Source organism: Hyaena hyaena, unplaced genomic scaffold, assembly GCF_003009895.1.
Source record: "Hyaena hyaena isolate Hyena2069 unplaced genomic scaffold, ASM300989v1 scaffold_98, whole genome shotgun sequence".
NCBI lineage: Eukaryota > Metazoa > Chordata > Mammalia > Carnivora > Hyaenidae > Hyaena > Hyaena hyaena.
Genome location: NW_024080730.1, coordinates 738,121 through 750,022, shown reverse-complemented (window position 1 = coordinate 750,022; position 11,902 = coordinate 738,121). Strand labels below are relative to the sequence as shown.

Below are 11,902 nucleotides of genomic sequence, written 5' to 3'. Positions count from 1 at the left end.
GGGGGGGAGGGGGAGGGATGGGGGGGCTCGAACCCACGAACTGTGAGATCAACACCTGAGCCAACGTCGGACGCGCAACCGACTGAGCCACCCAGGCGCCCCCTCTAGGATTTATTTATTCCAGCTCTAGGTATGTACCCTGAGCAAGGCCGCTTCCGTACCCCCGCCCCCTCCACCCCGCTGTGGGGGGCCCTTTGCTGACCTGCAGCGGGGTAGGAGTGCCTACTACGGCCTGGCACTTTTCTAAGGCTTTGCATTCATTTAGCAATCCGGAACAGCCCTGGGAAGCAGTGCGAGTAAGAAAACGGAGACACAGAGAAGGGGAGTTAATTCCCAAAGTTACAAAGCCAGGAAGTGGCTGAGCGAAGATTCGAACTTGCACCTCCAGTCTCTGAGGCCAGGTCCTGGCGGCAGGAGCCACCCGGCCACGCCCCTCACTGCAATCCCCGCCCCCGCGGGCACCTTACACCCGCCCCTCGCCCGGGAGAGGGGTGCGGCGCGCAAGGTGGGGCGAGGACCGCGGCGGGGCCGGGGCGGCCCGCGGGGCGGGGGGCGGGGCGGGGCCGGGGCGGGGGGCGGGGCGGGGCGGGGCGGGGCCGGGGCGGGGGCCGGGGCGGGGCCGGGGCGGCCCGCGGGGCGGGGCCGGGGCGGGGCGGGGGCAGGTCCCGGCCGCGGGGAGGAAGTGTCCGGCCCGCTGCTCGGCCACCCCGGGCGGCCGCCGCCAGTGCTCCGGCGGGGACGGGCCATGGAGGCGGCGCCGCCGCTCTACCGCGTGGCGGGGGCCGCGGGGCCGCAGGGCGATGAGGACCGGCTCGGGGTCCCCGACGGGCCGGGGGCTCCGGTGAGCGGGGACGGGGTCTGTGAGGAGGTGCGAGGACCGGGTGTCCCCGGCGGGGGTGGGGTGCAGCCCCCGGGACGGCTGTGGTGGGGGTGGGGGGCGCCGGGGACCGGGCCGCGGGGACCCCCAGCCCGCGTGCGAGCGCCCTGCGTGCCCCGCAGCTGGACGAGCTGGTGGGCGCGTACCCCAACTACAACGAGGAGGAGGAGGAGCGCCGCTACTACCGGCGCAAGCGGCTCGGCGTGCTCAAGAACGTGCTGGCGGCCAGCGCGGGCGGCATGCTCACCTACGGCGTCTACCTGGGTAGGCGGCCCGCCGCGCGCGCATCCCGGCCGGGCTCCCGCGCTAGAAGCTTCCCCGCGGCCCCCCTTCCCGGCCCCGAGCAGGGAAAGGGAAACTTAGGGGCCCGCTGGCTTCCCTTCCTCTTTCACTTCCTCGTCTGCCGCGCCAGCAGCCGCAGCTGTGGCCTCGCCACATGGAGGTGGGGGCAGGTGCGGTGTTCTGGATTCCCAGCCAGAACCTTCGGGGCGGGGGGTGGTGTGTGGCCAGGGTCTGGGCGCCCTGGGCGGGTCTGCCGCCTTCCAGATCTGGAGCGCTGGACGTGGGAGGCTGGGGTGGAAGCGGGGACGGGGAGCAGGGGTGAGGGAGGAGGGCATGGATTCAAGTGGCCACGCTGCCGCCGGCTGTCGGGTGGCCTGGCCCAGCCTGGGCATCCCTCTCTGTCCTCATGGGCATTGGAATCGGGGACCCCTTCGGTGACTGGTGCTCCCTTCAGGCTTGTGCGCTGGTCCCTGTCGCGTTTCGGCCGGAGTTAGGCTGTCCCCTCTGTGCCCTCTCCCTGTCCCCAGGTCTCCTGCAGATGCAGCTGATCCTGCACTATGACGAGACCTACCGCGAGGTGAAGTATGGCAACATGGGGCTGCCTGACATCGACAGCAAGATGCTGATGGGCATCAACGTGACGCCCATCGCTGCTTTGCTCTACACACCTGTGCTCATCAGGTGCGACGCTGCTGTCCCCAACAGGGCGGGACTGTCACTCAGATACTGAAGGGTGCAAGGGCCCTTGGCCCATGGGGTCTCCGCCTGCCCCGGTGTTCTTGGGGGGAGGGTGCCTACCTGGAGGGGTGAGAAGGAAGGAGAGGACCCACGTTTTGGGAAGGAAGCAGGAGCTTGACCCCAGGGCACCTTTCCCACAACAGAAACTCACGCCTGCTCCTTCCCTCAGCTTGCCCCTGCCCCATGTGGCACTGTGTTTGTGCCCTCCTCTGTGGTTTGGAGCTATAGGGACCTTTCCAAGACCAGGGCTGTGAAATCTCTGTAGAGGATCTGATCAGCCCTAAGGCCCAGCACCAAGCCCAGCCCGATCAGCTCTGCGGCCCGTATTAAGGGACATTTCTCACTGGAAAGACGTGGCACGGCGAGTGCCGGAAGATCCACCCTGGATCTGAGCCTTGGAAGCATCTGGTCCAGCCTCCTGGCCAGTGCAAAACCCCCCTCCACATGCACCCTCCCCACCAGGAGGTGGCTCTCTGCTCAGATGAGACCCAGAGTCTAGCGGACAAATTAGATGGGTTTTAGTTCCTCTCTCTTAAAAAAAAAAGAAGACCCAAACCAACCAAACAAGAAACAAACAAAAAACCCCAAGCCCAAGAAACCCAAAACTCCTTTAACATCATTGTACAAAGATCATTAGGATCATAACCAAAACCAGAAAAAAGAAAACCGTCCCAAGCCCCCCAGTAAATCAGCTATCTGTGTTGTCCTAGCACGAGGCAGGGATAACGTTTACGTCCTTGTCACCAGAGCGTGTGCCAAGTTCACTTTCGCTTGCTTTCTTTTCACTGCACATATCTCGGCCTGCTCCACACTGAGGACTCTGATGGTAGCATCTTCTGCAGAGATGGGAGCACCCAACCGTGGCTCAGAGTCGGACACCCGGCCCCTCCCCTCCTTTTTTTTTCATGCTCACTTTGTGCTTGTAGCTCTTTCCTTCTTAAAATTAAAAAAAAAAAATTCTACATTTCTAGCGGTGCCTCTAGCAGATCAGAGGCATTATGGCTCTGAAAACACACCGCTGTTAATAACAGCTAACTCTTGTTTGATTTCCAATGTGCCGGGCACTTTGTGAGTGCTGCCTCATTGCCTACAGTCCCAGGCAGGTGCTCTGACATGGAGAAACTGAGGCATTCAGCGGCTTGCCCGGATCGACAGGTAGCACCTGGCAGTCTGAAAGTTTGAATCGCCCCCGCTAAGCTTGCCCCTTGCCCAGACGATCAGGCTGATTTCCTAGAGGGCTGTGCCAACTTGTGTGACCTCAGGCTGTGTGCATCATTTTTTAAGCCACAGCCTCACCGGCAGTGAGTGCTGAGTGCTAATCTTTTTACTTTTTGCTCATTTACTCCCTCCAAATGTGACTCCCCTACCCCCCCCCCACCGTCCCCAGTAGATCAGAGTGGGCTGCCTATTTATGATATGGCAAAATAAGGGTACTAAAAGAAGAGGCCCTGTAATAGAGAAAGTAATTGTATCGGAAAATTAGAGTCATTTGGCTTTGAGCTTCCTGGAAACCAAGGCAAGGAAAGGAACTAATGAGCACAAAACCCAAAAACACCCCAAAGCTCCTGGTAGTGGCTTCTAGCCTGTGTAGCCTCCGTGCCCCGAGCGGACCCTTACCCTGTCAGTGGCCAGCCACCCTTAAGCACAGTGTGGCCTTTTCTGACCTCTGACCTCTCTCCGGTCCTAAGTTTCCTCCACCGAGTTTGACTTGTGTCTCTGGGCCCTGAAGCCACCTTGACCTTGGACGTGAGCTTGGACGGAGAAGGGGGATTTGCGAGCGAGCCCAGAACACAAATGGGGGCTGGGTGGGCACAGAGGGTGACACCTCCCCGTCTCCCCCCATCCTTGCAGCGGCCACGAGAGGCTTGTGGCTTGGGCTCCGTGCCCCCTGCCTTAAGCTGTGGAAACTGAAGTGTGGGGACGCAGGGCTCGCCTGGAACCACAGCAAATCCTCGTCTCTGCTGCTCGGTCTTAGAGCCTGACTCCAAGGCCAGGGATTGCTCCCCACCTCACACTGCCTCATGAGCTGCGTCCTGGGCCCGTGGCCACTCTGGGTTCAGGCCACAGTGGTCTGGGCCGGCTCTGGTGCCAGCACCCCTCCTACCGCCCACAGGTTTTTTGGCACCAAGTGGATGATGTTCCTGGCTGTGGGCATCTATGCCCTCTTTGTCTCCACCAACTACTGGGAGCGCTACTACACACTAGTGCCCTCAGCTGTGGCCCTGGGCATGGCCATTGTGCCTCTGTGGGCCTCCATGGGCAATTACATCACCAGGTGAGCCTGGGGGGCCGCAGGGCGGGAGGCTGGAGACCTGAAGCCGGGGGAGTACTTTCTGCCTTTGGGGTCTCAGTTTCCCCATCCATGAGACATAGCCCGTAGCCCTGGGTGCAGGAAGCAGAGACACCTGGTGAAGGTTGAACTGGGGGAGGTTTTCTCTCCTTTGTGGCCCAGGATGGCTCAGAAGTACTACGAGTACTCCCATTATAAGGAGCAGGATGATCAGGGCCCCCAGAAGCGCCCGCCGCGGGGCTCCCACGCACCGTATCTCCTGGTCTTCCAAGCCATCTTCTATGGCTTCTTCCATGTGAGTGCCACATCCGGGGCCACGGGGGAGGGTGTTCCAAGCCTGGAGCCCACACATTGGAGCCCATCCCACAGTCTCTTCAGCCCTCTGGCCCCACTGTCCTTTCCTGAGCCAACCTCTGCTTACTTACCTCTACTGGCAGACCTCATTCTCTCCTTGTTGAGGAGAAAGTCCCGCTGCATTGGGCACTCCCTCCTGCCACCAGGCCGCCCCCAGAGGTGGGAGGGCTCCTGTTCTGCCAAGGCTGTGCCCAGACCCCTTTCAGATCATGCCTGCGCCCCCTGCCTGGGTCTGAGCCCAGCCCAAGCTGCCCTCCTGCCCACAGCTGAGCTTCGCCTGTGCCCAGCTGCCCATGATCTACTTCCTGAACCACTACCTGTATGACCTGAACCACACACTCTACAACGTGCAGAGCTGCGGTTAGTCTTCGTGGGGTGGGATCCCCAGGCCTGTTCACGCCCCCTACTGAGTCATCCAGCAGACACTGGGCTCTCGAGAGTGCCCAGGGAGGATGCCCTGGCCCACAGGTCCAGGGCTGAGAGCCTGGTGGTCCACAGCTCTCATGGGCAAGGCAAAGGACCCTGTAGGAGTATGCAGTTAGGATATCTGACCCGGCCTGGTGGGGTCAGGGTGAATCAGGGAAGGCTGCCTGGAGGAGATACCATCTGGGCTGAGGCTTCCGGGGATATCTCTCAGGGCCACACACACCCTCAGAGCTCAGTCACTGCAGGGTGAATGTCTGGAGTGGGGGGTAGGGGGGTGGACTGGTCCCCACCTCCAGCCTCCAGGCACTAGGGCAGGAAGAGGGGCAAGGTGCTCCTCTCCTTGCGGCCCCTCCAGCCCCAGTGGACGCTCCTCCAAACCGCTCCCCAAATGAACCTTGGCTTTGCAAGAACTGCACCCCCCACCTCTAGCTCTGCCCTGCGCCCTCCGTCCTTGCTCCATTTCTTTGTGGTTGACAGTGTGCTGTCCTCGCTGTGTCCCGCCCTCTCTCCAGGTACTAACAGCCAGGGCATCCTCAGTGGCTTCAACAAGACCGTTCTGAAGACGTTACCACGGAGCCGAAACCTCATAGTGGTGGAGAGCGTGCTCATGGCCGTGGCCTTCCTGGCCATGCTGCTGGTGCGCCCCGGGATGGGGTGGGGCGGAGGCAATAGTCTGGGGGCTGAGGCGGGAGAAACGGATGCTATGTGGGTACGTTGCTGCCAGGCAGCCTGGGCAAGGTCCTGGTCTGAGTTGGGAGCCAGGTCTGAATCCTGGGGAGGAGGCCTGAACCTAGGAGCCTGGCTAGAGGCTCGGGACCGAACCTGGACCTGGAATCCCAGAGAACAAGGAAAGGGGAACCAAGCTTGGTCTGGGGTGGAGCTGGAGACAGGGTCCCAGAGGACTGGGCTGGAGGCCGAACCGAGGCAGAAGTAGGGTGTTGGGGGCGTGGCCTGGGCGTGCCTTCTTCCTGGAGGCGGGGCTGGGAAGCAAGGCCGAGGTCCCTGTGAATTTGGGGACAGGACCCGAGGCGGAGAGGCGGGGCTTAGGTCTGGCGGGGCTTAGGCGGGGCGTCTGGGGGGGGTGTCTCCCTGCTGGGAGGCGGAGCCGATGTCTGCGGGTGGGTCTGGGGGCGGGGTCCGGGGCTGGGAGGCGGGCCCGGGGCTGGGAGGCGAGGCCGCGGTCTGTGGGTGTGTCTGGGGCCGGGGCCCAGGCCCGGGAGGCGGGACTGAGGTCTGTGGGTGCGTCTGGGGGCGGGGCTCAGACTGGGAGGAGGGACTGAGGTCTTTTGGTTAATTTGGAGGCGGGGCCCGGGGCTGGGAAGCGGGTCCAAAGTCTACGGGGTGTCAGGGGGCAGGGCCAAGGACTGAGAGGTGGGGCCGAGGTCTGTGGGTGTGTCTAGGGGGCGGGACCCGGGAGGCGGGGCTGAGGTCAACGGCAGGTGGGGCGGGGCGCGGGACCCGGAGGCCAGGCCGAGGTCTGTGGGTGTGTCTAGGGGGCGGGCCTGAGGCCTGAGTGCCTGGCCGCCCGCCCCCTTAGCCCGTGGGTCCGCAGGTTCTGGGCCTGTGCGGCGCCGCCTACCGGCCGACTGAGGAGATCGACCTGCGCAGCGTGGGCTGGGGCAACATCTTCCAACTGCCCTTCAAGCACGTGCGCGACTTCCGCCTGCGGCACCTCGTGCCCTTCTTTATCTACAGCGGCTTCGAGGTGCTCTTTGCCTGCACTGGTCTCGCTCTGGCAAGTACAGCTTGCATGGCGTTGTCAGATAAAATACAGGTCTTCGGGTTAAATTTGTATTTTGGCTAAAGGACAAAATAAGTTTCGAACACCCATAAAGTGCATAGTTCCATGCAGGGCACAGCCCTGGTGTCTGAGGACACTGTTCAAGCCTTTTGCCCTGCCTGTGCCCTCAGAAGCTTCCATGAACCTCAGCGGGAGACAGCCCTGCTGTGGTCCAGAGGGGACAGGGTGCAGCCCGAAGACCTCAAGTGGGGAGGGCCAGAGCCTGGGCGGGCTGACCTCTGACACCCACCCTTGTCCCCCCAGGGCTATGGTGTGTGCTCGGTGGGGCTGGAACGTCTGGCCTACCTCCTCGTGGCTTATAGCCTGGGCGCCTCCGCCGCCTCGGTCCTAGGCCTGCTGTGGCTGTGGCTGCCGCGCCCCGTGCCCCTGGTGGCTGGGGCTGCAGTGCACCTGCTCCTCACTCTCAGCCTCTTTTTCTGGGCCCCCGCACCTCGAGTCCTGCAACACATTTGGATCCTCTACATAGCAGCTATCCTCTGGGGTGTGGGCAGTGCCCTCAATAAGACGGGGCTCAGCAGTGAGTACAGCCATGGGCGCTGGGATGGCTGGGCAGGGGACCCTGTGACTACCTCTGGGTGGTGGAGGAAGAACACAGACATCCCAGGGACAGACATGGGGTCCCGTGGATGCACTGAGGATCCGTTATGGCAGAGGCGAGTGAGGATCCCTGTGGACCCTCCCAGGAGTGGAAGTTCCATGGGCTGCAGGGACAGAGGGGGAGGGCTGTGGACACACCGGGGACAGGTATGGGAGTCGCATGCCATGGACATCCTGTCCACACCCCAGGGTGGGCTTGGGGCCCTGTGGACCCGGGGGGGGGGTGGTTAGTGTGAGATCTTGTGGCTACGTGGAGTAGGTGCAGGGCTCTGCGGGCACCCCTGAGGGACAGTGTGGCAAACCACACTTGGGATACTTGGCTTTCCTACCAGAGGACAGGGCCGGTCCGTGCTCTCGGGAGCCTGGGAAGCAGCAGGTGGCCATGTGCATACTCCAGGGAGCAGGTGCACATGTGGCCTTTTTATGGAGAAGAGCCGGGAGCAGGCATGAAGCCCCAGCACCAGGCTACAGAGGAGCAGGGTCCAGGCCCTGAGCCTGGGCTGAAAGGCCGAGGGGTCAGAGTTCAGCTGTGTGATGCTCTCTGCCCACAGGTGGGCATATGCCCATGTCCTGCCCATGACACACAGATGCAGTCATTTGGGCCTTCCACATCAGCCTCTGCTGTGATGGGCCAGTGCTATTAACGGTTTTGAATGTCACCCATGGCGGTGTGATGTGGCAGAGGTCATGCCTGCTGTCGGCAGGGTAGGGGCTGCCTCAGGCGGCCCTTGCACCCTCAATCAGAGAGTCAGGCATCTGCATCTGTTGCAGAGCATGGAGCCCCACATTCGGGGCCACACTCTCCTGGTTATTGCTCAGAAACCGCCGGCTCTGGGCAGCATTCCACGCTGGGTACCTTGAGCTCCATGATATGGCTGGATTTGGACCCAGTCCTGGCCTCCTCTTCTGCCTGCCCAGTTCTGCTTCCTGCCTCCTCCTTGTGACCCCTGGGGGCTCCATGGCTTTCCACAGCAGCCCCGAGGGGAGCAGTCACACTGCCGGGCCTTAGGGCAGGGATGTTAATGTCCTGAGTGGCAGGCGAGGGTACAATTTGCTAGGTGCTGTGTGGCCTTTCTCACATTAAAACCTCAGATCGCAACATATAATATGTATCATCTCATTTTACAAACTGGCCATGGGGAGTTAACTTACCCTGAGTCACCCCATAGACCTAACTTTTGAATCCTCCTTTCTGTACTAATTCTCTCCACTGCACAGTCCTGAGAGTAAAGTCGGAGTCTCCTGACTCCCTGCCCAGTGGTCTTTCTTCCCAGCCCACTTCCTTGAAAAATAAGTCCAAACCTCCCAACTTCACGCTTGATTTGCAGAAAGCTTGTTGCTACAAGCAATTTGTCCACCCCCCCCCTCCCCGCCCCGAGACCAGGGTGAGGACAAACAGCCTCCAAAGGCCTGGCATTATGCACCTGGGGTTCGAGAGAGGACAGGATATGACCGCGTATAGAGCTTTCCACTTTTGAGACCACACATGTGCTCCAGAGTGAGGCCCACACTGTACCCCCAGCAAAGTTCACCTGTTCCTGCCTCTGCTCAGCTCTCCCAGGCAGTGTAATAACAACGGCTTCCGCCAGGGGGCAGGCCAGGACCGGTTCACAAGGGCTTTCTAGGTGTGCCAAGGCCAAGCGCAGAGACCAACCCAGTGCTGGCTGGAGGGGGGTCACAGGTGGGAGATCAGGCATTCTGGTCCCGGCTGACCCCTCTCCCCTTCCTGCCCTGCCCACCTGTAGCACTCTTGGGAATCCTGTACGAGGACAAAGAAAGGCAAGACTTCATCTTCACCATCTACCACTGGTGGCAGGCGGTGGCCATCTTCACCGTGTACCTGGGTTCAAGCCTGCCCATGAAGGTGAGCCTGGGCATGGTAGGAGGAGGGTCTCTACAGGCCATCCCCCAGGCAACAGAGCCTTTCTGCGCACCCACCCTAGCCTCACAGCCCGAACGGGCACTACTCCCCAAGGGCCGGGTCAAGCCCACTGAGCGGCTCCAAACCCAGGACCCACTTTCTGCCTCACCTCTCATGGTCCTCAGTTTACCTGTCTCTGAAGGGGTTCACGGTTTTCTCTCTCCTTGTGCGTTCATCCCAGACACCTGTGGCGAGTCTGATGCCCTGTTCACCAGGTGTCAGCTCTGAGCAGGTTGTGGAGGGTCGGTCATGGCCTTCGGGGAGCAGGGCTCCTGGGGCTCTGCTCCCACCTACTGGTGGGTCAGTTTCCACCATCTAGACCCAACATTTGGGGAAAAAAATGAAATAGAATAGATGAGATTAGGAATATGCGGGTTATATGTGTGTATGGACTGGTGTGATGGGGAATTACGTTTGGCTGTGGGTTACGCCAGAAACGTCTGAGAGACATTTCTTATGGTCCCTGCGCGCAAGGGACACAGGAGCCTAAGCTCCAGGGAGGAGCCGAGCGGGCCCCGAGACTGGCCCCGAGCCTGGCCCGCAGCAGGGTGCTCAGCGCTCCTGTCCGAGCGGCTAACTGGGGCGGAAGGCGCGGGCGCCCGCGGGTCCCCAGCATCCCTCTCTGTGCGCACAGGCTAAGCTGGCCGTCCTGCTGCTGACACTGGTGGCGGCCGTGGCCTCGTACCTGTGGATGGAGCAGAAGCTGCGGCAGGGGGTGGTCCCGCGCCAGCCCCGCATCCCGCGGCCCCAGCACAAGGTGCGCGGCTACCGGTACCTGGAGGAGGACAACTCGGACGAGAGCGACGGGGAGGGCGAGTGCAGCGGCGGCAGCGGCGGCGGCGGCGGCGGCGGCCCGGGGGACGGCGTGGAGGAGGAGGCGCCTCTCGCGGGTCCCGGGCCCGGCCCGGAGCCGGCCGGCCTCTGCCGCCGGCCCTGCCCCTACGAACAGGCCCTGGGAGGCGACGGGCCCGAGGAGCAGTGAGGGGCCCAGCCTGCTCCCCGGCCTCGGTTCACCGCGTCTCAGGTCGCGGCCCCTGTGACTGCGCCTTCACCAGGAAGGTCCCCCAACCCCGTGTTCCGGAACGGCCGTCCTGAGCTCCCCCCACCCCCCGCCACCTGCAGCGGGGGCCCGCCCCGCAGCCCCTCTTAGATGAGACGGAGCTTTGAGACCCCTGGGCCAGGCCTAGGGCTGGAGAGACAGCCCAGGGGCCGCTCCCCACAACCCCTCCCCGGGCTCGAGAAGGGACGGGGTCCTCCTGCCGCCGCCCCCCCCCCCCCCCCCCCCCCCCCCCCCCCCCCCCCCCGCCCCCGCCCCGGTCCTGCCCCAGCTCAGTTCTGGGCTGCGGTCCTCCGCCGAGGGTACCCGTGCTTTGCACATCATACCGCCGTGGTCCGTGAAGAGGCGCGACTTTTTCTAGAAAATGCGAAATAAAGAGGTTTTGTATTGCCCTGACTGGGAGTCTGGAGCTGCGGGGGGACGGAGGGCGCCCCCGGGGCGCGTGCCCAGCGGACCCTGCTGGGGCGAGATGATCTACCTCTCGACTGCCGACGAGGGGGCGGACCCCCTAAGCCCCGCCCGCCCGCCACGCCTCCCTCCCGAAGCCCCGCCCCTCCCCACCAGCACCTGTTATTGCAGGTCCCACCGCGTCCACCCGCGAGAGAGAAGCCCCCGCTTGGCCTGCAGGGACCGCGGCAGCGTGTGAGGGGGCTGCCGGTCCCTCGTGGGTCTAGAGGGCGCGACAGACAACGAAGGCCCAAGTCCCACCGCTCCCCCTGCAGCCCCCATAAGCACCCCCAGCTCCCCCACCCGCCCTCATCCTTTTTCTGTGTATTGGGGTGTTTCTGCCTGCAGCTCCCCCAAGGGACTCCTTTGGGAGCCAGGTCCACTTCTGAGCCGTGCCAGGGGCGCTCCCGCTGGTCTGGGCAGGGGGAACGGTTGTCTGAGCCCAGGTGAACTTGGCCACGGCCCTGTCCCAGCTATGACCTCAGCTGCCCGGGGCCCATGAGAGCCACAGACCCCCCTACAGCCTGAGGGCACCCCTTTCTCCACAACCCCCATGGGAGGGACTGAGACACCCCCCCCCCACTGGAAAGGGCTTTGAACGCCTGGGTGAGGACAGTTAAGGGGGCCACATGAGGGTCATGAAGCCCTGGTTGCACCCCAACAGAGCCTCTGCTGAGGCCACACCATTCCCCACCCCCCACATGCCCTCCACCCGTGAAGGCCAGACCGTGTCCACGCCCGCTTCAGCATCAGGTCTCTTGGACAGCCCACATAAGCCATGGCTCTACGCTCTCTTCTCTGCCCTCCACTGCCCGAACCTCCAGGGGGCCCCGGAGCCAGGCTCTGTGACCTCAGGCAAGGGCCTGACCCGTCTGAGCCACACAGTCCTTGGTTAAGTCTGTGTCTGTAAACAAGGAAGCGTGTTTGAAACGCCTCAGCATAGTGGCTCCAAGGTACCCAAGCCCCGTAGGAAACTCACAAGGGTGCAGAGAATATCTTACATTTTCTAAATGTTGGAGGGAAACAGCAATACTGTACGTCTTTCTCTCCCAAGCAAACTAATAGATCCAGGTGATTCCCAAGTTCAACGTTAGATCATGGCATTCCCTTCA

The 11,902-nt window shown here is 62.5% G+C and overlaps 1 protein-coding gene across 2 annotated transcripts; it reads left to right on the top strand.

Annotated features, from left to right (window-relative positions):
• Positions 1-680: 680 nt before the first annotated feature.
• UNC93B1 (unc-93 homolog B1, TLR signaling regulator) lies at positions 681-10,575 on the top strand. 2 transcript variants are annotated; one of them, XM_039235490.1, is made up of 11 exons: positions 681-841; positions 1,000-1,141; positions 1,687-1,840; positions 4,011-4,172; positions 4,350-4,482; positions 4,808-4,901; positions 5,480-5,604; positions 6,520-6,702; positions 7,012-7,285; positions 9,111-9,229; positions 9,921-10,575. In XM_039235490.1, the coding sequence occupies exons 1-11, from the start codon at positions 746-748 to the stop codon at positions 10,266-10,268; spliced, it is 1,830 nt and encodes a 609-aa protein (XP_039091421.1). In that variant the 5' UTR covers positions 681-745; the 3' UTR covers positions 10,269-10,575. The 2 variants fall into 2 exon arrangements, with proteins under 2 accessions (XP_039091421.1, XP_039091419.1); XM_039235488.1 differs by having other exon boundaries at positions 681-868.
• Positions 10,576-11,902: the final 1,327 nt, after the last annotated feature.